The sequence below is a fragment of the Protopterus annectens genome, chromosome 13.part0, assembly GCF_019279795.1.
Source record: "Protopterus annectens isolate FY-2018-M chromosome 13.part0, PAN1.0, whole genome shotgun sequence".
Taxonomy (NCBI): Eukaryota; Metazoa; Chordata; order Ceratodontiformes; family Protopteridae; genus Protopterus; species Protopterus annectens.
The window spans coordinates 1,326,384,727-1,326,411,865 of NC_056747.1; the positions used below are offsets into that span (position 1 = coordinate 1,326,384,727).

The 27,139-nt window shown below is 41.5% G+C and overlaps 1 protein-coding gene across 1 annotated transcript in view; it reads left to right on the plus strand.

Annotated features, from left to right (window-relative positions):
* The window catches only part of LOC122788060 (low-density lipoprotein receptor-related protein 2-like), a 1,238,079-nt gene that overhangs the window by 502,711 nt on the left and 708,229 nt on the right, over positions 1-27,139 (plus strand). Inside the window, exons 34-35 of the mRNA XM_044054982.1 lie at positions 11,095-11,238; positions 21,804-21,913. Of these exons, the coding sequence (XP_043910917.1) occupies positions 11,095-11,238; positions 21,804-21,913 (254 nt within the window). The remainder of the gene's footprint in view (positions 1-11,094; positions 11,239-21,803; positions 21,914-27,139) is intronic.

Consider the following 27,139-nt stretch of genomic DNA (forward strand, 5'->3'; position numbering starts at 1 on the left):
TTTTCACATATTGTACTTATTTGACTGCCTGCACTTTTAAAAAGTTGCTTTTGTTTAAATAATTTGTTTAACTGTTGTAGGCTACACACTAAAGTGCAATAGCCTTTTCTGATCGTTTGTAGTCATTTAAAGCTGTTTTAAGTGTATTTTTTACTATTTTTGCCTTATCTTTTCAAAAAACAAAAAAAAAAATCCTTGCTTCCCGCCTTTCTAAGCTAGTATAGTCCAATTTTCAGGCAAGTGCTGAATTCAGGGCTGTGATACTAGTTTCTGAGTTGCCCATACCTTACTTGGATAGAAGGAAGTTTCTCTGTTCACCTGTGAGAGATGGGAGCTTTGAGCAACCTATCTGTCCCTGGAGGAGTGGTTCCAGCCCAGAAGTTAGTAGTTTATTGGCCATTTTGGGCTAATTTCTATCTCTTTCATTTCCCTACTATAAAAACCACGTTTGCACGGTTTTGTGCACCGGAAAACATTGGTTAGCTACGGTTAAATTATTCCCTGCTCCACTAAGTCTCCTCTTCAGTTTTTCCCTTGAAACTAGTCTAACTCTCAACTTGCTCAGACCTAATAGCAGCACTAATATACCCTGACACTGATTGCCCAGCAGGGCAAGGCTCTTTATTCACCCCTCACCAACCAAGCAACTAAGCAGCTCACCCTACTATTCAGGCATGACCAAAGGGCAATTTCAGGTGTGCTCTTCAGTCCAGCTGGTGAATCTGGGTATCCTGAGGCAATGTTACAACTGCCTCATGTACACAGACAACCCTCTCCTCCTATCACAAAACACTAACATATGCGGGAGATGCAATTATACAGCCAAACTGGAAGCTAAGCTGTCTCCACCCAAGACTGGAACAGACAGTCAAGAGGAGAAGGTTAACACTTGCACCACACCTCCAGCCGCACACAGACCTACTAAAACAGCACTGGCAAAAAATACACATAAATACACAAATTCATACTTGGAGGCTCTAAATAAAAACCTGCAAAAGCATCAGACTCTTCCAAAGCAGACACCCAAACAACCTGCACCTCCCGTCATAAAACACAAAATCAGTGTGCCGCACAATCACAGCCCTTAAGGCAAAATAACATACCTAACACACTAGTAATAGGTAACTCTATAGTCAGGCACATTGATGTCCCACTCACTAGGCTGGACAAGCAGAAGGTTACTGTTAGCTGCCTGTTGGGAGCCAGAATCTGCCACATAACACAAGCACTCAGGTCACTCCAGAACAAGTACAAATGTGACTCTGTCATTGTTCATTTTGGTGTGAATGACCTGAGACATACCTACCTGGACTACATGAAAAGAGACAAGGAAGAGCTCTCTGACCATGTAGCCCAGGCTGGTATGATCCTGACCCTGAGTAGCATCCTGCCGTCACCAAGAATGATACCTCAGTATAAAGAAAAAATTATCAATTTCAACAATTGGCTAAGCTTCTGGCGTAATTCAAAGGGGATCCAGTGTCTGTCATCCTGGGACGACATGCTCGACAAGCTGCGTTGCTTCGCAAGAGACAGCTTGCACCTGTCACCCCTAGGCTTTTGAACACTGGCCAAGGCTCTTGCTGCCCCCATAGTGCCTTTTATTAGGCAAGGCTCAAAAGTCAAACCCACCTCCATAAACAGCACAATTAACAAAAAACTGAGGGTTATGCTACTCAACGCCAGGAGTTTAAATCTCAAAATGCACCCACTTGAAACACTCCTCAGTATGGAGAACGTCGACATCTGTGCAGTAACTGAAACCTGGTTCAAGGCTCCAGAGAGTACCCCAGCACTACCAGGCTACAACTCATACCACACGTTTTGGCCACAGAACATGCACCGAAACACAAAAGGAGGGGGTGTATCCATATTCATCAAGGATACCTACACCTCCAGGTTAGTGGTGCAGCATGATACCTCTGAGATCATCCATGTGCAACTAACATCGGGCAAATCTGCAATGCAAATTGTGGCCTGCTACAGATCACCCTCCATGACCCAGGACCACCACTCCACCTTTCTGGAGACACTGGAAAACATGAAGGTCCTACCAAACACCCTGATACTGGGTGATTTCAATTACCCTACCATTCACTGGGAAAATTACTCAAGTACAAACTCCCAGGCCCAGCACTTCCTGGAATTCATCAACTCAAATGCCCTGGATCAGCTGGTAAACTCCCCTACCAGAGGTGAAAACATACTGGACCTGGTCATCACCAACATGGGCGACAGGTGTTCCACACCGGAGGTCAACCCGTCACTGGTTAGATCAGACCATAAACTAATCACTCTGGATGTCCACACCCCACCACCACCCCCAACTAAGGAAACCACAGTAAAAAACTTTTCTAAAGCAAACTTCACCTTACTTAAGACAAAGGTGGTAAGTTTCACAGCCCCCATGCTAAAGGATAACGCTGCCCAAGATGTAGAAACCTTTACAAATGCACTCTATGAGCACCTACAAGGATGCATGGATCATGCCATCCCTAGCAAAACCAAGACTCACTCCTCTAAGAGAAGGAAATCAGTTTGGTGGACCCCCTGCCATAAGCAGGCTGTACAATAGAAGGAGGAAACTAGTTCAGAAAAAAAAAAACAAATCCCAAGAAGGAAAGACATCCCTGATCAGTATCAGTAAGAAACTAAGGTCTCTCGTGAAATCATCCAAGGCTAACTTTGAAAGAAAAATAGCCAAGGATTCAAAAGATAACCACAAAGCCTTCTTTAGCTAATGTGAAGAATCTAAGTGGCAACTCACAGATATGCACTGAACTAGTGCAAAATAGCACAAAATATACTGAACCTACTGATATTGCCAACATCCTGGCAGATAGATTCAGTGCAAAGTTCACCCCCTCTCACCTACAAAAGGGCCCACAACAATACCGGAAAAGTGTAATGTCCCAAAAATCACAGACGCACAGGTGAAAACAGCCCTTTGAAAAGGCAAAAACACAGCATCAATGGGACCAGATGGTGTCCCAGGCTGCGTCTTGCAGAAACTACAGAACAAATTAACCCCCCACCTAAACATGCTGTTCAGCCTCAGCCTCTCCACAGGCTATGTGCCCATAGAATGGCACACAGCAACGGTTATTCCTCTCCACAAAGGAGGGGCCACAACTGATCCTGGTAACTATCACCCTATAAGCCTGACTAGCCTGGTCTGCAAGGCTATGGAGCGCATCATTATGGAACTCATTAACAAAGACATTGGGAACCTCCAAACACTTGACCTGACCCAGTTCGGCTTTGTTAAGGGCAGATCATAGGTTCATAGGTTCAAAGGTTCATAGGTTCATACTAGGCTATCTGCCCTAGGGCATTTATAAGCCTAGGTTGAGTTGTGTGACTTTCACCACCCCTTAGGTTGAAGTATACTATACCCATTAGTTTGCCGTGCCTCTGTCCAGCAGTGATACAGAGATGATTCCCGGGGTAAACCTACGATCTCCCATCCACTGGTCAAGATTCCTCTTGAACAGAGCCAGCGAGGTGCTCTGTCTCACATGGACCGGGATTCTGTTCCACAGCATAGGGAGTCTCTGGGTGATGAATCTGTCCCTCCAGCACGTCCTATTTATATCCATGTTGAGGTTTAAGTCTCTTGCTCTTGTGGCTCTGGTGGATTTGGATTTTTTTGAGGTGGAGCATGTCCATTAATTCCGGGTTGGACATGGCCTTGTATGTCAGGCACAGGTCACCTCTGAGCAGATGGTATGCGACTGAATAGAGGTGGAGTTTTTTCAGTTGGGCAGCATATGGCATATTTATGAGCCCCTTTATCCTTTTGTTGAGGAACTTTTGGGGTCTTTCCAATTGCTGCAGGTGTCGGGTAAGATACATTCCGAATGGGGCATTGTACTCAATCATTGGTATGATAAGTGAAGAGTACAGGGGAACAATGACCTCCCTTGATCTGGATGTGAATCCCTTCATAATCAGGTGGGCAATGTAGAAGGTCCTCCTAACCACTTTGGCAATGTGAGTGTCAAAAGAAAGGTTACTGTCAACTTGGGTCCCCAGGTCCCTGATAACCTCTTCTGTGCTTAATGGATTGCCACCTATGTGGTAACTTGGGGTTACCTTGTTTTTACCAAAGGGTATGACTATACATTTTTTGGCGTTTAGCTTAAGGCCATGGCTCTCACCAGTTATCCGTTTCTATGAGACCTCTCTGAAGGATATCTGTGTCTGATGGATTTTCAACTATGGCGCCCAGTTTGCAGTCATCTGCAAACTTTGTCAGCCACAATCCTCCTATGTTTGCCTGCACTTCTGAAAAGTAGATGCCGAACAAGAGGGGGCCCAGGACTGAGCCCTGTGGGACACTGCTTGTGACCGGCTTGGAGTCTGACATGGCACCAGCAACTCTAACCCTGTGGGTTCTGTCCTTGAGCCAGTTTGCAACCCATCTTGTGACATATGGGTTTACATTTAAGCTGGTGAGCTTTTCTATGATACCCGAGTGGGGTTTTGTGTCAAAAGCTTTTGCAAGGTCAAGGTAGGCTGTGTGAACTGCCTTACCCTCATCAATGGCCTTGGTGACTGTTTCAAAAAAGTCTACCAAGTTCAAGAGGCATGATCTGCCCTTGACAAAGCCGAATTGGGTAGGATCCAATGTCTGTAGGTCCCCTATGTCTTTATTTATGAGTTCCATTATGATCCTCTCCATAGCTTTGCAGACCAGGCTTGTTAAGCTTATGGGGCGGTAATTACCAGGGTCCGTAGAAGCACCACCTTTGTGGAGTGGGACCACAGTTGCCGTATGCCACTCTTTGGGTACGTATCCTGTGGTAAGGCTAAGATTAAACAGCAGCCTTATGTGTGGGTTTAGTTCCTCATTGAGTTCATGTAGCACACAGCCGGGGACACCGTCCGGTCCCATTGATGCTATGTTTTTAGCTTTAGAGAGAGCAGCTCTCACCTGGGCATTTGAGATGATTGGGAGGCTACACTCTGCTGGGATAGATATTTCTCCTTTTGGGGGGGAGGGAGGGGAGAAATTTTCACTGAACATGTCTGCCAGTATGTTTGCAATGTCTGTGGGTTCAGTGATTTTTGTATCATTTTGGACTAATTCAGAGCATATCTGGGAGTTTCCACCCAGATTTCTAACATAGCTAAAGAAGGCCTTATGATCGTCTTTTGAGTCCTTGGCGATTTTTCTCTCAAAGTTGGCCTTGGATGATTTTATGAGTGATCGTAGTTTTTTACTAGTATTGATCAGAGATGTCTTCCCTTTTAGGGATTTTGCTCTATCTTTTAGTAGCTTTCTCCTCTTGTTGTAAAGTTTGTTTATGGCTGGGGTCCACCAGATCGGGCGCTTGCCTTTGGTGGAAAGGGTCTTGATTTTATTTGGGATTGCTTGATCCATGCAATCCTGGAGGTGCTCGTAGAAAGCATTTGTAAGGGATTCAGCAGTGTGGGTTGTGGTTTCCAATGGCTCAGGGGCCTTGAAGGATACCACACCAGTCTTAAGAAGTGTGAAGTTGGCTTTTGAGAAGTTCTTCACTGTGGTCTTCTTTGTTGGGGTGGGGGCGGGATGTGGATCTCCAGTGAGATTAGTTTATGGTCTGATCTCACCAATGAGGGATATACTTCCGGTGTGGAGCATATTGTCCCCATGTTTGTGATGATCAGGTCTAGTATATTTTCACCTCTTGTGGGAATGGTGACAAGTTGTTCCATAGCATTTGAGTTTATGAACTCCAGGAACCTTTGGGCTAGGGTATTGGGGCTTGAGTAATGTTCCCAGTCTATGTTTGGGTAGTTGAAGTCACCCAATATGATGGTGTTTGGAGAGACATTTATACTCTCCAGTGTCTTCAGGAAGGCTGTGTGGGGTTCCTGAGTTTGAGAGGGTGGCCTGTAACATGCTACAAACTGTAGAGCAGTTTTGCCTATGGTTAATTGCACCTGAATGGTCTCTGATGCTTCGTGAGTTGCCACCAGCCTGGAGGTGTGGGTATCCTTGATGAATATGGATACACCCTCCTTTTGTGGTACGGTCCGGGTTTTGGGGCCAGAACGCATGATATGAGGTAAAACCTGATAGTGCCGGGGTGCTCTCAGGAGCCTTGAACCAGGTTTCAGTCACAGCACAGACATCGATGTTCTCCATACTGAGGAGGGCTTGAGGCGTGCATCTTGAGATTTAGACTTCTGGCATTGAGCAGCATTACCCTTAGTTTTTTCCATTATTGTTTTCTAGGGCGGTGGGTTTAGAATTTGAGCCTTGTCTAAAAAGGCACTATGGGGTGGCAAGAGCCTTTGCCAATATCCGGAAACCCAGGGTGACAGGTGCAAGCCGTCCCTTGTGAAGCAGAGTGGCTTTTCAAGCATGTCATTCAGGCAGACAGACATTGGATCCCCTTAGAATGACACCAGAAATTAAGCCAATTATTAAAACTGATCATTTTGTCTCTGTATTGTGGCATCATTCTTGGTGAAGGTAGGATACTGCTTCAGGGTCAGGGTCATACCAGCCTGGGCTACATAATCTGAGAGCTCCTTTATGTCTCTTTTCATGTAGTCCAGGGAGGTATGTCTCAGGTCATTCACACCGGCATGGACAATGACTGAGTCATACTTGTACTTGCTGTGGAGTGACCTGAGTGCTTGTGTTATGTGGCGGATTCTAGCGCCCGACAGGCAGCTTACTGTGACCCTCTCCTTGTTCAGTTTGGTAAGTGGGACGTCAGTGTGTCTGACTATGGAGTCACCTATGACAAGTGTGTCTGGCATTGTGTTTGGCCTTAAGGGCTGTGACTGATTTGCACACTGACTTTGTGATCTATGTGTTGCTTGTGTTATGTCATGAGGTGGCAGTTGTTTGGGTGTCTGCTTTGGAGGCCTCTGCTGTTTTGGTAGATTTTTGATCAGTGCCTCCGAGTATGTCTTTGTGTGTTTATTTGTTTGATTTGTAGTTGTGATAGTTCTATGTGAGACTGGGTTTATGGTGTGTGTGGTTACCTTCTCCTCCTGTCTGGTTTTGCCAGTCCTGAGTTGAGAGAGCTCAGCCTCCAGTTTGGCTATATAGTTGCATCTCTCACATGTATTTGTGTTTTGTGGGAGGAGGAGAGGGTTGTCTGTGTACATGAGGCAATTGTAACATTGCCTCAATATTCCCAGATTCACCAGCTGAGCAGGAGAGAACGCTAGCAACTGACCCTTTGACATGCTAGAAGAAATGAAAAAGTTTGCTGTGTAACAGAGTCAGAAAGGACCTATAGGGAAGTGGGTACTCAAGGGGGTTTTAAGCTAGTGAAGTACTTTGTATAATATAGAAGTGCTTTACCTGACTAAAAAATGCTTTAGGAACAAGTGCTGAGCTTTACAGATAGAGAATAGGCTGTTTAGATTACAAGTAGAGCAGTTCTAAGGGGAAAATGAAGAGCAGACTTTACGGAGCCAGAAATAGTTTAACCTTGTTTAACCGGCGCTGCCCGATGGTGCTCTAGTGGCAACTCCGCGCTAAATGCAGAAAAGGCAATAAGTCAGTAGTACAGGCTAGCACACTTTAGTGGGCAGCCAAACAATTAAATTAAACAGCAAACAAACACTTTTCGACTTGAATTAGACTAATTTCGACTAAAATGTACTTTTAAGTGCAGATAATAAAACATGCAGTAAATAACCATCAAAACAGTTAAAGCTTGCTCTAGGTAAGCAGTAGAAGGTAAAACAAATATAAAAGATACTTAATCAGGAAAGCAGTCGCTTTTTTTCAGTTCTCTGTAGCCAGGAAGACTCAACAGGACCACGTGGAGCTGTGTCTGAGCAATATGGCTTCAAAAAAATGCCAGAGGCAGATTTTAACCAGGGAACTTCAAAAGAGCTAGAAATGGTCCAAAATGACCAATTACTACAGCTTCTTGTGCTGAGGTCACTTCCCTCAAGGACAGGTAGGCTATTCAAGGCTCCCCACTCCCACTGGTGAGCTAAGAAACTTCCTTCTATCCAAGTAAGGCAATGGACAACACAGGAACTACAACACAGCCCAGGATACAGCAAGGCCTGTAAACTGGTCTAACTAGTTTAGGAGAGGCAGGAAAACAAGGAATATTTTTATTTTATTTTTTTTTAAATAGAAACACACAGAAATGCAGAAAAGGCAATAAGTCAGTAGTACAGGCTAGCACACTTTAGTGGGCAGCCAAACAATTAAATTAAACAGCAAACAAACACTTTTCGACTTGAATTAGACTAATTTCGACTAAAATGTACTTTTAAGTGCAGATAATAAAAAATGCAGTAAATAACTATGAAAACAGTTAAAGCTTGCTCTAGGTAAGCAGTAGATGGTAAAACAAATATAAAAAAACAGCAGGATACTTAATCAGGAAAGCAGTTGCTTTTTTTCAGTTCTCTGTAGCCAGGAAGACTCAACAGGACCACGTGGAGCTGTGTCTGAGCAATATGCCTACTATCATGCCTACTAAACCTGGCTGACTTCTTTGAGACAGTCACCAAGGCCATAGACGAGGGAAAGGTGGTTCACACAGCCTACCTTGACCTCGCCAAGGCTTTCAACACCATTCCCCACTCAGGTATTACAGAAAAACTCACCAGCCTGAACATAAACCCCTACGTAACGAGATGGGTTGCCAACTGGCTTACAGACAGAACTCACACGGTAAGAATAGCGGGCTCCAGGTCCGACTCTAAACCAGTCACAAGTGGTGTCACGCAAGGCTCAGTCCTGTGACCCCTACTCTTCAGCATATACTTCTCAGAAGTACAGGCAAACACAGGAGGACTGTGGCTAACCAAGTTCGACGATGACTGCAAACTGGGAGCCATAACTGACTCTCTGGCTGACACAGACATTCTCCAAAAGGGCCTTACTGATACGGACACCTAATGTCAAAGTCATGGCCTCAAGCTAAATGCCAAAAAATGCATAGTCATCCCATTTGGGAAAAGCAAAACACCCACGAATTACCACATAAGTGACAGCCCCCTTAATACAGAAGAGGTAACAAGAGATCTGGGGACCCAGGTAGATAGTAATCTCTCTTTTGACAATCATATTGCCAAAGTAGTTAGGAAATCCTTCTATGTGGCCCATCTAATTACTAAAGGATTTGAATTTAGAAATAAAAAGGTTATAGTGCCCCTCTACTCGTCACTCATCAGACCCATCATAGAGTACAATGCCTCATTTGGGATGTACCTCACAAGACACTTCCAACAGCTGGAAAGACCACAAAAGTACTTCACCAAGAGGATTACTAGCCTCAAACATATATCCTATGCAGCCCGACTGGAAAAACTCCGGCTGTACTCAGTGGCATATCGCTTACTCAGAGGTGATCTCTGCCTGACTTACAAAGCCATGTCCAACTCAGAATTGATGGACATGCTCCACCTAAAGAAATCCAAATCACTGCGAGCCTCACGCTCTAGAGAGCTAAACCTTGCCACAACAATAAATAGAACATGCTGGAGGGATAGATTCCTGTCACAGAGACTCCCCATGCTTTGGAACAAAATTCCAAACTACATTAGGCAGAGCCCCTCAGTAACACTCTTCGAGAGAAACCTTGATGAGTGGATGGGTAACAGAAAATACACCCCTGGGATCACTTCATTGGCTCTGCTTGACAGAGGATCTGTTAATTAATCAATGGGGCGGCGAAAGCCGACACACTCTGGCTAGGCTTATAAATGCCCTCAGGCAGATAGCCTAGTACCTACCTATGAACCTATGACCCTATGAACCTATGACCCTATGACCCTATGGAGATATGTATCTAGCCTTTACAGTCATGAAAGACCCAACACTCATTCACCTCCTTTTCCTTCACAAAAGAAATGGTTGCTCAATTACCCAATTCAGGGAAATTAAGCTTCATCAACAGATAAATAAGACATATCGGCATGATAAATCCATATCTCAGTGCATCCCTCAGCTCTGGGAAATACATGTCAAACAGAGTATTACCCTTTCCGCCTTCAGGGTAAACTTAGATAACCAGATGGACAGCCTCAAATTCTCCCTAATCTATCTTGTCTTGCCCTACTTGAGGCTGAAAGAACTTTTGAATGTTTTTTTTTTTTTTTGCTAGGCTTGTAGACTGATTGCATGGGACATATCTATGAACTGATGAAAAAACAATTCTTGGTATTTGACTGTCCTTCTGCTGCGTCATCATGGAGATATGGTTAAATTAGGGGAAGATATTTACATCACTAAAAAACTAACTCAGACCACTGATTTGGGCTGAGAAGAATCTGAAATAGCCTGTTTAGGAACCTGAAGTGAGGTACAAGCTAGGTTAGAAAGACATGCATCTGGAATGTTTCCCCCTCAAGCCTCTGCTGAAAACTGGCTCATTCCAAATCGGACTTTCCTAGTTAACAAATGTTAAATAAACAAATAACTAAGGTGCCTCCTGACATCATTGTCAGGTTAATCTTTATTTGTCAGTTATTGGTGTCAGATGAATTCCATTGCAAAAACAAGTAATATAACAGCTATTTATCTGAAATTGTTCAAAATGGTTAATAAAGTTTTTTAGGAGTTTGCTAATAGTAAATATCAAAGGGAGTCACTGAAAAAGATATACTGTAACTCTCTAGTGATACTCAAAAACAATTTATAATACGGTCTTGGACAGATAATGGATACTTTAGGTATGCTATGGGGACACAGACACCATGGGAAGAAGCTTTGACTAAAACACAAAATCAGATTGCTGTTGGAGCTCCATCAATTCATTTTAGAAAATAAATTACCGAATAGTCTTAACCTCTTAAACTGATAGAGGCAATATGAATACCAAGGTATGAAATAAAACATTTTTTCAGTTTCTGGACAAAGTTAGCCTTAAGACTGTATTTATATTTGCTTATGATTTGCTTAGTAAACTTGAAATCAGAAATACAAGATAATTTTACTTGTTCATTTTAGATTTTACCAAATGCAAATTGTTCTATAAATTGTTTTAAAGAGGTAGCAACTAGACAGGAGTTTTGTTTGTGGGTATATAGAAGGCAGAGTTCTGTTGTCCAGTCAATGGTTTCTCAATTGCACTGATATTATTCCAGGAATAAATCTGACTCTCTTTTCCCCCTCAGGGCAGCATTCACATGGTAAACACTGATGGAACGAACAGGACAATTTTTGCTCCAGCTGCTATTATTGGTTCACCTTCTGGTCTGGCTTTTGATTGGATAAGCAGAAATATGTATTATACCAATCCAACAACAAAGACAATTGAGGTATGTACAATGTCTGTCTTGGGAAAGTTTACTAATAGCTGTGGCATGATCACTCATTTCAAACATGGCTCAATTTCATTTTATATCACACTTTATTGTCAGTCTGGACATCTCATTCAGAGCTGCACATGTTTCTAGGTATAATGAAAGTGCACACACACACACCCATACACACACACACACACACACACACACACACACAGATACACACACGCACACATGCCCACACGCCCACAGGCACAAACACACACACACACACACACATGCACATGCACACATGCACACACACACATGTGCACACACACACACACACACACACACGCGCACACACGCACGCACGCACACACACACACACACACACACACACGCACACACACACACACACACACTGTGTAGTATTAGCAAGCATGTCCAGTTAAGATTAAAATACAAAGGAGAAAAAATAGTAAATGGGTCTATTTTAATTGGTAAGCATCAACATTATACAACAGGAAAAGTCATCAGCTGTCTTACGAGGGATATACAACAGTGTGAACTGTAAATAGCCAAATGAGATCCAGTCAAAAATAAAAGTATTATCCCATGTCCGAAAGTTATTCTACTAGATGTACTATTGAACTTTTAAATTTTCCATAGGTGTATATGCAGTGTGCGAGTAAGTATTTGTATAGTCTTGGATGGACTGGTGTCCTGTCCAGGATAATTTTCTGCTTTATGTTTTGGGCTTAAGAGACAGGCTCCATTTCTGTCATAATCCTGAATGGAGTGAAACAGGTATCAGGGAATGAGTGATTAAAAGACTTAAGGTAATCTGGTTAAAACATTATTATCAAGGTGAAAAATCCTGGAAAATCGTTTTATAAAAGTGCAAGTATTGTTGTATTGGAAGTTTGAGACTCAATAATGTGAACTCTGAAAGTTTAAATATGGAATTGCAATTTCATAAAGTTATACCTATTTAAATGATCATACATTACTAAATTACTGAATTGAGGCTATAAAAATCAGTAGTACAAATTGTATAAGCTGTAGGATATGAAAACCTTCTATTGTGAAAAAGTGTGTTGCTGTCCTTGGTAAGGTCTGATCATAAATAGACTCATTCAAAGTAAAAATCATACCTGACCCCCCCCCCCCCCCCACAAGAGCAAAAGGGATGAAAAATTTTTCCAAAGCGAACTATAGCCTCCAAAGTGATGGTAAAAATAATTTCAACCCCCCTGCCACTGTGAACAATGACTGCTATACAGAGGTGTACACAAATGCCCTGCATAAATACTTTTACAAATGTATAGACTCAGCTGTACCTGAAGAGATCAAAACAAGGTCCTCACAAAAAAAAAAAAGAAAAAGCCATCCTGGTGGGTTATACAACAAGAAGAAGAAACTAATGTGCAAGAACGAGAGGGAACTGACTCGGCAGATGAAGGGCACCCTCCACAGCTTGAATAAGCAAATTAGATATCTTGTAAAGTCCTCTAAAGCCAATTACAAAGCTAGACTAACATCCCTAGCTAAGGATAATCACAAGGCATTTTTTTTGCTATTATCAGAAATCTAAAAGGGAAGGCCCAGCTTTGTGCTGAACTAGTGGTGGATGGTAACACTCATTCTGACCCTGAGGACATTGCCAACCTGCTAGCAGACAGATTTGGCACAAACTTCACCTCCCCGCCCCTACCATACATACCCCAAAACATACCCATCACCAGTTCTCTACCTAGTATCTCCAAAGAGCAGGTCATAACCACACTCTCCATGGTCAAAAACACAGCCTCTATGGGACCAGATAACATCCCAGACTGCCTACTAAATGGTCTAAAACAGGACCTAGTGGAACCACTTGGCACTCTCTTCCACCACAGTGTAAGTACTGGCTTTGTCCCAGCAGACTAGAAAACAGCAACAGTAATTGCTTTGCACAAAAGGGGTCCATCAACTGACCCTGGGAATTGTAGACCCATAAGCCTAACTAGCCTTATCTGCAAGGCAGTGAAGAGAATCATTATGGAACTTACCAAGAAAGACATTGGTGACCTTCAAACTCTTGACCTGACCTAATTTGGCATTGCTAAGGGTAGATCATGCTTACTGAGCCTGGTGGACTTCTTTGAGAATGTCACCAAAGCCCTGGATGAAACAAAATAGTGCATACAACCTATCTTGACTTAGACAAGGCTTTTGACACAATTCCCCACTCAGGCATCATTGAGAAACTCACTCAGCTTGGAATTAACCCACATGTCCTTAGACAGGTAGCCAACTGGCTCACCAACAGAATGCATACAGTTAAAGCTTGGGATTCCACCTTTACCAGCAGACCAGTTACCAGTGGTGCACCACAAGGATCTATGCTATGCCCCCTACTGTTTGGAATCCATTTCTCAGGAGTCCAAGCGAAAATAGATGGCCTGTGGCTTACCAGATTTTGCTGATGACTGCAAACTGGGTGCAATCACTGAGTCCCCCAATGATGCTGACATACTACATAAAGGGCTTACACAGACAAATGATTGGTGCCAAAGGCACTGACTTAAAATAAATGCAAACAAATGCATTATCATCCCTTTTGGCAAAGGGGAAGTCCCTGCAAATTACAATATTAACGGTATAACCCTTAACTCAAACCCTGTGGTGAGAGATTTGTAAACACAGGTTGACAGCAAACTTAACTTTGATCACAATGTGTCCATAGTGGTAAGGAAGGCCTTCTACATTGCACATCTCATAAATAATGACATCACATCCAGATCTAATGATTTTATAACTCTCCTGTACTCATCCCTTATCAGACCACTAACAGAGTACAATGCTCCCTTCTGTATGTACCTCAGCAGACATCTGCAGCAGCTGGAGAGACCTCAGAGGTTTCTCACCAAGAAAATTCAAGGCCTTTAACACATGACCTACATGAACAGAGCAAAGGCTCTGTCACTGCACTCTGTATCTTATAATCTGCTGAGAGGTGACTTGTTCCTGGCCTACAGAGCAGTCTCAGACCCTGCCTAATGGAAATGCTGCACATCCACAAGTCAAATGGGACAAGATTCACTCACTCTTGGGAATTTAACCTAACCTAAGACATTAACAGGACATTCTGGAGAGACAGATATGTCTCCCAAAGACTGCCACTCCTCTGGAACAAACTCCCAGTTCACTTAAAACAGAGCTCCTCAATGACCCCATTTAAGCGTAACTTAGACAACTGGATGAGAGACCATAAGGACAGTCAATGCTAATCATAGACTTGCTGCAAATATAGACCATACAACGTGGTCACTAAGGGAACAAGGGAGTAACATGGCTAGGTTTATAAAGACTCCAGGGCCAATAGCCTAACAACCTCCTATGAACCTATGAACCTATAAAAGTAACAATGAGCCTCTCTTTCAGAGTTTTATATCTGATTTTTAAAGGCCAATGTTATGATTTTTTTAATGCTCAGATGTTGAGGTGTGTGCATGTGTGCAATTGTGTATTTGTGCGTGTAACTGTGTATGTTTGTGTTTATGAGCGCATGTAACTGTGTGTCTGTCTGCATTTGTGTGTGTGTACTGTCTGCAACAGCCCACAACAAATTTAGATAAATGCAAATTGAGCTATTAATTTCAATATTGACAACAGAACTATAAACAGAGCCAAATAAGTATTTGCCTCCACACCAGAGAATTAAGTATCCTAACTTTGAGGTTGTACATCCTTAGAGAAGAACAACAATGATGATTAACTGATCTTCTTAGTACTGACCACTTGGAGTATCATTACAGCTGGTAATGCCTGTAGGTGTTCTGCAGTTATATCCTACTGATGTCTCTAGCTGTCAAATCCTGCCACTTTATATTTGCATTAAGCAGAACTGTGTTGATATTTGACATATGTCTAGTTCATAAGTTCATAGGTAGGTGGTTCATAGGTAGGTACTAGGCTATCGGCCCAAGGGCCTACATAAGCCTAGCCAACAAGGTTCCCTAGCTTACGCCTCCCTAGAAAGTTATTTTCCTGTGCCCTTGTCGAGCAGAGACACATAGGTGATCCCCGGGGTGTATTTCCTATTTCCCATCAACTCATCAAGATTTTTCTTAAAGAGTGCTAATGAAGAACTTTGCTTCACATAGATGGGTAGCCTGTTCCAGAGTATGGGAAGTCTCTGGGACAGGAATATATCCCTCCAGCATGTCCTGTTTATTGTGATGACACGGTTTAGGTCCCTAGAGCATGTAGCTCGGAGGGATTGGGATTTCTTTAGGTGTAGCATGTCCAACAGCTTTGGGTTTGACATAGCTTTATATGTTAGGCAGAGATCACCTTGGAGTAGGCGATATGCTACGGAGTAAAGCTGGAGCTTTTTGAAATGGTCAGTGTAGGGCATTTGTTTGAGGCCAGTAATCCTCTTTGTGAGGTACTTCTGTGGCCTTTCCAACTGCTGCAGATGTCTTGTGCGGTACATTCCAAAAGGTGCGTTGTACTCTATAATGGGTCTAATGAGTGTCGAGTAGAGGGGAACAATTACCTCTTTTTTCCTGGATGAGAACCCTTTTATGATGAGGTGTGCCACGTAGAAGGACTTCCTGACTATTGTGGTGATCTGACTACCAAAGGACAGACTACAGTCCACCTGGGTCCCAAGGTCTCTTATCACACATTCAGTGTTAAGTATACTGCTGTCTATGTAGTAGTTCATGGGTACAGAGGTTTTACCAAAGGGGATGACAATGCACTTTTTGGCATTGAGCTTGAGGCCATGGCTCTGACACCAGGCATCTGTCTTAGCAAGGCCCTTCTGTAGGATTTCCACATCATTTGGGGACTCAACTACGGCTCCTAGTTTGCAGTCATCTGCGAACTTCATTAGCCAGAGGCCTTCTGTGTTAGCCTGTACTTCAGAGAAGTAGATACCAAACAGGAGAGGTCCCAGGACTGAACCCTGTGGTACTCCACTTGTCACTGGTTCGAGGTCAGATTTGGAGTGTGCAACTTTTACAGTGTGGGTTCTGTCAGTGAGCCAGTTGGCAACCCATCTTGTGATGTAGGGATTTATACCTAGTTTAGTGAGTTTAGCTATAATCCCAGAATGGGGGATGGTGTTGAAAGCCTTGGCGAGGTCGAAACAGGCTGTGTGAACCACCTTACCCTTATCTACGGCTTTGGTGACTGCCTCAAAGAAGTCTATCAGGTTCAGGAGGCATGCTCTGCCTTTCACAAACCCGAACTGGGCGGGATCCAAAGTTTGGAGGTTACCAATGTCTTTGTTTATGAGTTCCATGATGATACGTTCTATGGCCTTGTAGACCAGGCTCATCAGGCTAATAAGATGATAATTCCTGGGATCAGTGGTGGCTCCACCTTTGTGGAGTGGGATAACTATTGCTGTACACCATTCAGTGGGCACAAAGCCTGATGTAAGGCTATGATTGAACATGGTGCTTAGGTGGGGAGCCAGTTCATTCTGAAGTTTGTGTAAAATGCAGCCTGGGATGTTGTCCGGTCCCATGGATGCTGTGTTTTTGGCTTTAAGAGAGTGCAGCTTTTACCTGCGTAGATGTGATTACAGGGAATCTGCATTCTTCCTGTATAGATATGGGCCCTTTAGAGGGTGAGGGGGGGTAAAGTTAGCACTGAACATATCTGCCAGGATGTTTGTAATATCAGTTGGGTCTGTAATTTTTGTGCCATTGTGCTGTAACTCAGAGCAGATCTGGGTGTTGCCATTGAGATTCTTGACATAGCTATAGAATGCTTTGTGGTTGTCCTTAGAATCAGTGGTGATTTCATTTTCATAGCTAGCTTTGGAGGATCTTATAAGGGATCTTAGCTTCTTACTGAGGCTGACCAGGGAGCTCCTCCACTCATGGGATTTTACTCTCTTTTGCAGCAATTTCTTCCTTCTGATGTACAGTTTGTTTATGGCAGGGGACCACGAGATTGGCTTCCTTTTTTTGGAGGATAGCGTCTTGGTTCTGTTTGGGATAGCATGATCCATGCACTCATGTAAGTGCTTATAGAGTGCATTTGTGTAGGATTCAGCAGTCGTAACTGTATTGTCCATCTGCATAGGTGACATGAAGTTCACCACTTCTGTCTTAAGAAGCATGAAGTTGGCTTTGGAGAAATTTTTTTACTGTGGTTTCCTTAATGGGGGGTAGGGGCAGGATGTGGATATCAAGGGTGATTAGCTTATAGTTGGATTGGACCAACGAGGAGTTGACTTCAGGTGTGGAACACCGGTCACTCATGTTGGTAATGACTAGGTCTAGGATATTGTTGCCCCTGGTGGGGGAGTGGATAAGTTGATCCAGGGCATTGGAGTTTATGAATTCCAGAAACTGTTGTGTGAAGGAGTTGGTACATGAGTAGTTTTCCCAGTTAATGGTGGGGTAGTTGAAATCGCCCATTATTAGGGTATTTGGTTGAACTCTCATATTTTCCAGTACATCTAGAAAAGAGGAGTGGGAATCCAGGGGCATGGTGGGGAATCTGTAGAAAGCTACAATTTGGATTGCAGTTTTGCCCAGTTTTAGTTGCACTTGGATAACCTTGGATGTATTATGCTGAGCAACTAGCCTGGAGGTGTGGATATCCTTAATGAATATGGATACTCCTCCGCCTTTGATGTTCCGTTCCAGGTTACATGGCCGAAAAGTATGGTATGAGTTATAGCCTGGTAGTGCAGGGGTGCTCTCTGGAGCCTTGAACCAGGTCTCAGTCACTGCACAGATATCGATGTTCTCCATTTTAAGGAGTGCCTCGAGTGAGTGTATTTTGAGATTTAGACTTCTAGCATTGAGTAGCATTACCCTCAGTTTTTGCTTGCCTGTTCCTGTTACGGTGGTGAATTTGTCATTTGAACCTTGCCTGAAAAAAGCACTATAGGGGTGGCAAGAGCCTTAGCCAGTATCCAGAATCCCAGGGGCGACAGGTGCAGGACATCTCTGGCAAAGCATCGTAGTCTGTCAACCATGTCATCCCAAGCAGACAGATACTGGATCCCCTTAGAATGACGCCAGAAGCTTAGTCAATTGTTGAAGTCAATCATTTTGTCCTTGTACTGCGGTATCATTCTGGGTGATGGCAGAATGCTACTCAGGGCTAAGGTCATACCTGCCTGGGATACAAGATCGGAGAGCTCTTCCATGTCTCTTTTCATGTAGTCCAGGGAAGTACATCTCAGGTTGTTCACACCAACATGGACAATAACAGAGTCATATTTGTACTTGTTGTGGAGTGACCTGAGTGTGTGGGTTATGTGGCAGATCCTGGCACCCGACAAGCAGCTGACAGTAACCTTCTCCTTGTTTAGCCTGGTGAGTGGGACATCAGTGTGCCTGACTATAGAGTCACCTATGACTCGTGTGTTGGATACATTGTTTTGCCTTATTAGCTGCAGTTGACTGGCACACTGAGTCTGTGTCATTTGGGTTGTGTTGGGGGGTGGAAGTTGCTTGCGTTTCTTCTTTGGAGGTCTCTGTTGCTTGGGCAGATTATTAGAGAGCCTCCGTGAATGTTTTTGTGTTTCTATGCGTGGATTTTGGTGGTATAGATTTAGTGAGACTATGTGATGAGTGTGGTGTGGTGCAAGTGTTTACCTTCTCCTCTTGAATGTCAAGTTCAGTCTTGATTGGAGAGAGCGTTACCTCCAGTTTGGCTAGTTAAGTGCATCTCTCACAGGTTGTAGTGTTGGGTGGTAGGAGGAGAGAGTTGTCTGTGTACATAGGTTCATAGGTTTATACTAGGCTATCTGCCCTAAGGCATTTATAAGCCTAGCCCAAATTTTTGTGGCTTACGCCACCCCTTATATGAAAAAATACTGTGCCCATTAGTTTGTTGTGCCTCTGTCCAGCAGTGACACAGAGATGATTCGGGGTAAACCTCGATCTCCCATCCACAGGTCTAGATTTCTCTTGAACAGAGTCAGCGAGGTGCTCTGCCTCACATGGACCGGGATTTTATTCCACAGCATAGGGAGTCTCTGAATGATAAATCTATCCCTCCAGCACATCCTATTTATATCCGTGCTAAGGTTTAAGTCGCTTGCTCTAGTGGTTTTGGTGGATTTGGATTTTTTGAGGTGGAGCATGTCCATTAATTCCGGGTTGGACATGGCCTTGTATGTCAGGCACATGTCACCTCTGAGCAGACGGTATGCGACTGAATAGAGCTGGAGTTTCTTCAATCTGGCAGCATATGACAGATTTTGGAGTCCCTTTATCCTTTTGGTGAGGAACGTTTGGGGTCTCTCCAATTGCTGCAGATGTCGGGTGAGATACATCCCGAATGGGGCATTGTACTCGATCATTGGTCTGATAAGTGAAGAGTACAGGGGAACAATGACCTCACTAGATCTGGATGTGAATCCCTTCATGATCAGGTGGGCAATGTAGAAGGTCTTTCTAACCACTTTAGCAATGTGAGTGTCAAAAGAAAGGCCACTGTCAACCTGGGTCCCCAGGTCCCTGATAACCTCTTCTGTGCTTAGTGGATTGCCACCTATATGGTAGCTTGCGGTAATTTCTACATTGCCCCAAGATGCCCAAATTCATCAGATAAACAGGAGAGAACACTGGGAGCTGAAGCTTGGACATGCCTGAATAAAAAACAATTTTCCTCTAGATAAGTGAGGAAAGTGAGTACAAGAGCTGTTTTTCTCTAAGCAAGTGAGGAAAGTAAGTGCAAAAACTGTTTTCCTCTAGGTAATGAGGAAGGCTGAGTGCTGTAGTAATTAGTGGGTTATTTAGTGCTTACAACAAATTCTGAACAAGTGCAGAGCACGCATAAGCAAGTTCAAGTGCTAAAACTTAGAATCTGTATCTGCACTAGACTAGTTACAGGAAAGAAACAAGTGCAAATGCGGGCTTTCAAATCAGAATGTTGAGAGAGATGGAAAAGATTGCCCAGATGGCCAATAACTACAATTTCTGGGCCAGAACCACTCCTTATGTGGTAGACAGGTTACCTAGTGCTTACCACTCCCACTGACAAGCTAGAAGGCTTCCCTCCAACACAGAAAGGCTTACGGCGGCTCAGAAGCTTACATACAGTCCTGGATATAGCAAATCTGTCTGTATCTGGACTACACTAGTTACAGGAAAGGTAGGAAACAGGCTTACAGTTTTCTTGTTATTGTTTTTTTACAGAAAAGTAGCTAAAACAGCAGTAAAAACAATTCAAATGCAGTGCAAGCTAGCACACTTGAGTATATAGCAATATTAGACCAAACACAGTTTAAAAAATGCAATTAAATTAAAAATGACTAAAAACAAGTACAGAAGGAGTGTATTAGGTAGAATGTGGTAAAGAGATGAGACTGGGGGAGTGTCTCAGATCAAATCTACAGTGGGGCGGGCAACTGCAAAAGCCACCAAATTTAAACAACAAACCAGAAATAGGGAGGGTGGATGGGATAAAAGAGTTTCAGCAGAGATCTGAAAAACTATACAGTGAATCAAAAATAACAGTGCACAACTCTGAATAAAATTAGTCCAACAACAATTTACAGTACACAATTCTGAAGAACCAAAAGCATATACTTAACTCTGTATATTTCCTGATAGTTTGAAAAGAGCTCTGTTAGACACAGGTTCCAGCAATGATATGCAGGCTGTTAACTAACAGGATCTATTATTATGCAAGTAATCCTTCAGATAGTCAGATGTCACACGCTGTAAAAACCAGTTATACCAACTTAAGACACAGCAGAAAATAGGGGGAGGTGGGACAAAACACGTTCAGCAGAGATCTGAAAAACTATACAGTGAATCAAAAATAACAGTGCACAACTGTGAATAAAATTAATCCAGCAACAATTTACAGTACACATTTCTGAAGAACCAAAAAAATATACTTAGCTCTGTATATTTCCAGATAGTTTGAAAAGAGCTCTGTTAGACCCAGCTTCCAGCAATGATAGTGTGGGTAAAGAGATAGGCCTATTAATTGTTGTCGATATAATATTTATTTATATTGTCATAAATTTCCTGTTTTTTTCTAAACATCTCAACAGCCAAGTAGCACAGACAGAACTGTTTATGAAAGCTCTCATCTGAATGAACAAAATATTACAAACTTAATAGTTACTGTGTTTTCTCTGATCAATAAAATCCATTTTAAGGCCTAGAACCTAAAGAACACCGCCAGTACAAAAATAGTTTGGGTTGAAGAACCATTCACACTTCTTTAGTAACCACTATGGTTCCAGACATAATTTGTTTGAAATGTGAGGATTTCATTGGATTCTATCAAAAAACTTAGGCTCGTCCATTGGAAGTTTCATTGAAAACTTCCAGAACTGCATTCGAGGGAGTGAGTTAAATTCATACATCAAGAGTTTCAAAAATGTCTGTCAACACTTATTTTAGCAACCAACAAAAAGCTGGGTGTGTGAGTGTGTGTGTGTCTATTTTATATGGACAATGGCAACTGCACTCCTAATAATTTTATAAAACCGTGTATTTCTTTGCATGTATAATATAACTTTTTAATAAGTTTATAACGTCATATCAGTATTTAAAAATAGCTGTGGTTTACTGAAAAATTAGGCTGTTATTGTGTTTTTATCATTGTACTTCTAGGTGATTCGAGCTGACAGTGATCAGCATCACAGGAAGACAGTACTTGCCAGCACAGGAAAGCAAGAGGGTGTTGGATATCCTGTAGGAATTGCTCTGGACCCTGCTAGAGGGTAAGTTTGAAAAGTAGAATGTTTGTTAGGTTCCTGCATCTACAGGCATTATTATGTTTTACACGATGGTGTAGTATGCAAGGGACTTTTCCCACAAAATTGTTGTACAACGATTCAAAACTGGAGCATTTTAAATCAAAATAGTAGTCTTAATTTTATTATACTTCTTTTAGGAAAGAACATGGTGGTCCTGTATGATCAGTATACTGTCATTTAATTGGATAAAAACTGTCAGTGTCATCAGTAGTGGCATCGACCTTTGGCAAATCAAATTATTTTGTATAAATGGTAAATTGGTGTTGCATTAATGGACTATCCTATACCTGTCTTCTTTTGCGCAGAAGACATTTAACGCAAACCTGGATCTTGGAAGACTTCCTTCCTTTCCTTCCAGGAATTTCCCTGCACTCGACCCTCAGATGCCCTAGACTGGAAAGGTCTTGAATATTCTCAACACTGAAGACCTCAAATAAAGTTGATTTCCTTTGAGGCTTAGACTGCCAGACACTAGCAAAATATTCTGATTCTGACACAGACTAAATTCATTTGGAAAATGGCTAACACAACAGAATTTACTAAAAAATGCACATTCATTAAAAAGTATAAATCATTTCATAAGCAGGAAATTACTGAATTTATTAAGAGTACTGCAAGCCCTTCTCGATTCAGATACTAGTGGATTTCAATGAGTCAGGACTGAGTTACAGCTAATGTTGTCCAAAAGGTAATGATTTCTGAAGTGTACAATCCACATGATTGTACTACAAAAGATATTTCCTAGATACAATACAGTTTCCTATTATTAAAATAGAAAAAAATATACCTGATTATTGAGGCTATTTGTGTGGATTAATCACAGATTTCCTCTTCTGATAATTTCAGCTCAAAGCATTTCGGCATTTCCTGAATCAGCTCCATGGCATAAAAGGATAAAGCTCTGACTACTCTACATGTAACCTGAGTTCAGTTAGTGGTTCAGATGGCTGTAGGAGGTGGGCTTGGAGAGTGGGAATAAATAGCCACTGGTGGCATGACCATCCTGAGGGAGGGAAGAGGTTCTGGTTTTCTATAAGGGTAACACATATTGGGAGCTTTAAGTGTTACCCAGAGGTGTCCTGCCACTGTCATACTGTATTATGTGCTAGGAGCCAGTTTCCACTTTCTCTACTCCTACAAAAGGTGGATACCCTCTATATACACAAAACTGGGTGAGATGACATCTAAACATAATAGATTTTCACTTGATCTGCTAGATGCAGCACAGATGGAGATCACAGTATCTTCTCACCCTGCCACTTAATAAGGTGTACATACTCAATGCTATTGATAGGTTAGGTAAAGGGATACAAGGCTATTGATAGGATAGGTAAAGGGATACAAGGCTATTGATAGGATAGGTAAATGGATACAAGGTTATTGATAGGATAGGTAACAGGATACAAGGTTATTGATAGGATAGGTAAATGGATACAAGGCTATTTATAAGACTGGTAAAGGTATACAAGGCTATTGAAAAGATAGGTAAATGGATACAAGGTTATTGAAAGGATAGGTAATGGAATACAAGGCTATTGATAGGACTGGTAAAGGTATACAGGCTATTGATAGGATAGGTAAAGGGATACAAGGCTATTGAAAGGATAGGTAAATAGATACAAGGCTATTGATAGGACATGTAAAGGTATACAAGACTATTGATAGGATAGGTAAAGGGATTTGCCATTTCAGGCCTGAAGCCCCACAACCATGTCACTTGTCCTAGTTACTCCTTCCTTGTGGAGCAGGAAAAACAGTTAGACCTCATTGTATCTGGAATCAAGAAAGCTCTAGAAAGACCCTTATGATGTCTTCTACTGTGAACATCTCATAAACTGCTGTAATGTTGACCGGGTTGACACTATGCAAAGACATAAAGTTTGGGCATGTGCCTATTTGCTGGTAGTGATGCTCACATTCTCTTTTATAAGGAGGAACTTGTGCAGGCCATAATGAAAGTACTCTTTCTGACTGATGTCCTGAATGGGCCCTGACTGATGTCCTGAATGGGCATGCGTCCTACAACCTTGTTGAAAAATTACTAAAGAGAAGACAGGCATTGACCTTCATGTAGAGTCTGTCTAACACCTCCAGCTTTCCTCTGTTTTTTAAGATCATCTACTATTTCTAAAATAAGAAATCATCTTGTAAAATAAGAAGCGTCCAAGGATACCTCTCAACTGTCTAGATTTTTACAGAATCCCCAGATTTTTGCCTCATGTTTGTGGTCTGTTCTTCATAAAATTAGTGTTTTCTTTTTTTATGTCACTGGGGGTTGAATTCACTAAATAAAGACAGACAGTTGAGTTTCAGACTTCATCTCCTTCAAAAAATGCATGTTAACACAAATTCTGTTATTCTAGCAGCTTTCTATGTTTTTAAGAGAAAATATTTCGCATTCATTGCTCTTTTGAGACCTTTGCCCCATCATTATTTTTGGCTTCGTCCAAATTTCTTGTGATGAGGTTGAGAGGTATGTGTCCAAATATCAAACAATGATGCTTCCCCCTGACCAAAAGCCTTATAGAAAATTGAATCCACAGGTCCAGCAGTGACAGTCCTGACCTCTCCATAAGACTGACCATGAGAGGTTAGTTTTCGTAGGTGGTTAGCCTGGGGACTAATTACCCACAACCCATTGATTTCTAGATGTGCTGCTCACCATTGTGAGTACTTCCACCTAGATCCCTGGTGGTCCTGACTGGTGTGTATACTCCCACCTGGATAGGAGATGGTATAGAGCAGTGTTTTTAGCACCAGATTTGTGATAATACTGAGCAGTCGAGCAAAGAGTGTGTATTCCCACCTAGATTTGAGGTGTGTACTCCTAGATGAATCTCTAATATCACTGAGATGTGTGTGTATTCCCAGCTGAGTCTGTGATGATGTTAAACAGTGTTTATTAGACAAAAAAACAAAAGCCAGCAACTGTAAGCTGTGTAAAGCTACTGATGAGTCCATAGAAAAAGCCCAATTGTCTATTTTAAATTGGAGTCCTATAGGGCTGGACCAAAAATGACCGGATAAAATAATGAATGGAATAAAAAAGAAGAAAAGAAGGGGAAGTTTATTGAAATATATAGTGTATCTATGTATGTATATCACCCGCTGTAGATGAAATTGGTTGTAAAAGTGAGTCTAGTATATGTTTGGTATCAAATGGTGCTATGTTGAATAATATTATTTAGTATGACATTCCTGGTATAAATACAGTATGGTATGCATATAAATGGTCTCAATGCATCAAACAGTTATATATAGCAGTCCAAAACGGTTAGCAATATTGATGTTAACATGCACGATGCAATACATTGATTCCCAACATAAATAATATATGAATCGAACCACAACAAACCAAAACTAATAAACTGATGAAAAAATGAACCCGGTCACAATAAGAGCAACGCCTCTTCAAAACTCACAATAGCAATTTATTGTGCCAAAAGTTAAAAGTAAGCGTTAAAAGCAATACACGCTTTCGGCAAGTAAAATAACCTGCCTTCTTCAGACAAAAGTTTGAATCGCCATCCAAATTAAATATTTATAGTGACATCACATTACAAATCTCCAATCCACTAAAAATGCATCTAATTACTTTTATGTTATCCAGGTAACCTTAAAGGTGCTACGCTACTCATTACTACATAAGCTGTTTAGACCAACATGCTAAGCTTCAACTAACATTATAACATTCTTAAAAATTATGTTATATTATTAAAAACACATTTTGACAAAGAATTAATTCCCTAGGTAGAGATATTTTCATGACATCTTAATTATAGGTATCAAATATTACATGAAAATCATGACTATATGAACCTTCAAAAAGGAACAATAAATAAAAATAATAATAATAATACTAAATATAAATATTAAAAGTATGAATATTAAAAAAACTGTTTAAAATCCCTGCATCTAGGGGAATATAGTTACCCTAACTATTACAGGTACATTCTATCTATTACATGTTAGTAATTTTAACACTGGCTTTATCGATAACATTTCATTAATACCAGGAAAAATATGAGCTCTGTGATTTAGTGGATTTGTAATGTGATGTCACTATAAATATTTAATTTGGATGGCGATTCAAACTTTTGTCTGAAGAAGGCAGGTTATTTTACTTGCCGAAAGCGTGTATTGCTTTTAACGCTTACTTTTAACTTTGGTACAATAAATTGCTATTGTGAGTTTTGAAGAGGCGTTGCTCTTATTGTGACCGGGTTCATTTTTTCATCAATAATATATGAATCCCAAACCTATAACAATATAAGTGGCCTGGATATAGTTGCAATACAAGTTGTCAGTTAAGGGGATATCCAAAGGCTGCCTGACTGTGTTACAGGCCCAAAATCCCCTCAAAATATATCCATTAATGAGACAAAAGAATTTTTGATAGTAAAAAGCAACATTTCAAAAAACGACAATGGATTCAGTTCCACAATAAAATTTATTGCTTATCTTGTCTTAGCACCTCGGCCATTACAATTTTATCTTTGGGTACTATACCGTGTAACAATTGCAATATATGTTCCCTTACTAAACTGAGTTTTCCTAGGATTAAAGGAAAAACATTTAAACCGCATAATTACTTTACATGTGATACAGAGGGTGTAATTTATTGCCTGAGATGTCCCTGCAACCTTTTCTATATTGGGGAAACTAAAAGGAAATTTAGAATTAGGTTGCAGGAACATATTAGAGATATAAAGAAGGGGAGACTAGAAAGTCCTATAGCATCTCATTTTGGGGAAAAACATAATAGTGGTGCTAACCTATTACAAGCTACTATTCTGGAAGAAGTGTTTATCAGGAAAGGGGATGAAAGATTAATTAAAAATATTTTATTGTATAAGGAAACTATATTTATATTGACATTTGATACACTGACACCAAGAGGTTTGAACAGAGAAATTAATTGGAGAAGTTTGCTTTAAAATTTTAAAATGCATGTTTAATTGATTGATTACTTAATTAAATGACTGCTGGTGATGTATAAATAGTGGAATGTGTTTTTTGGTAAATTTGTACTCTTTGAAGGCTGTAATGGCCGAGGCACTAAGACAAGATAAGCAATAAATTTTATTGTAGAACTGAATCCATTGTCGTTTTTGGAATAATCTGCTGTTCTGCTGTTTTGCCGTTGGTTGTAAAAAGCAACATTTTTTAAATCATTGTCAGGTATCCAAT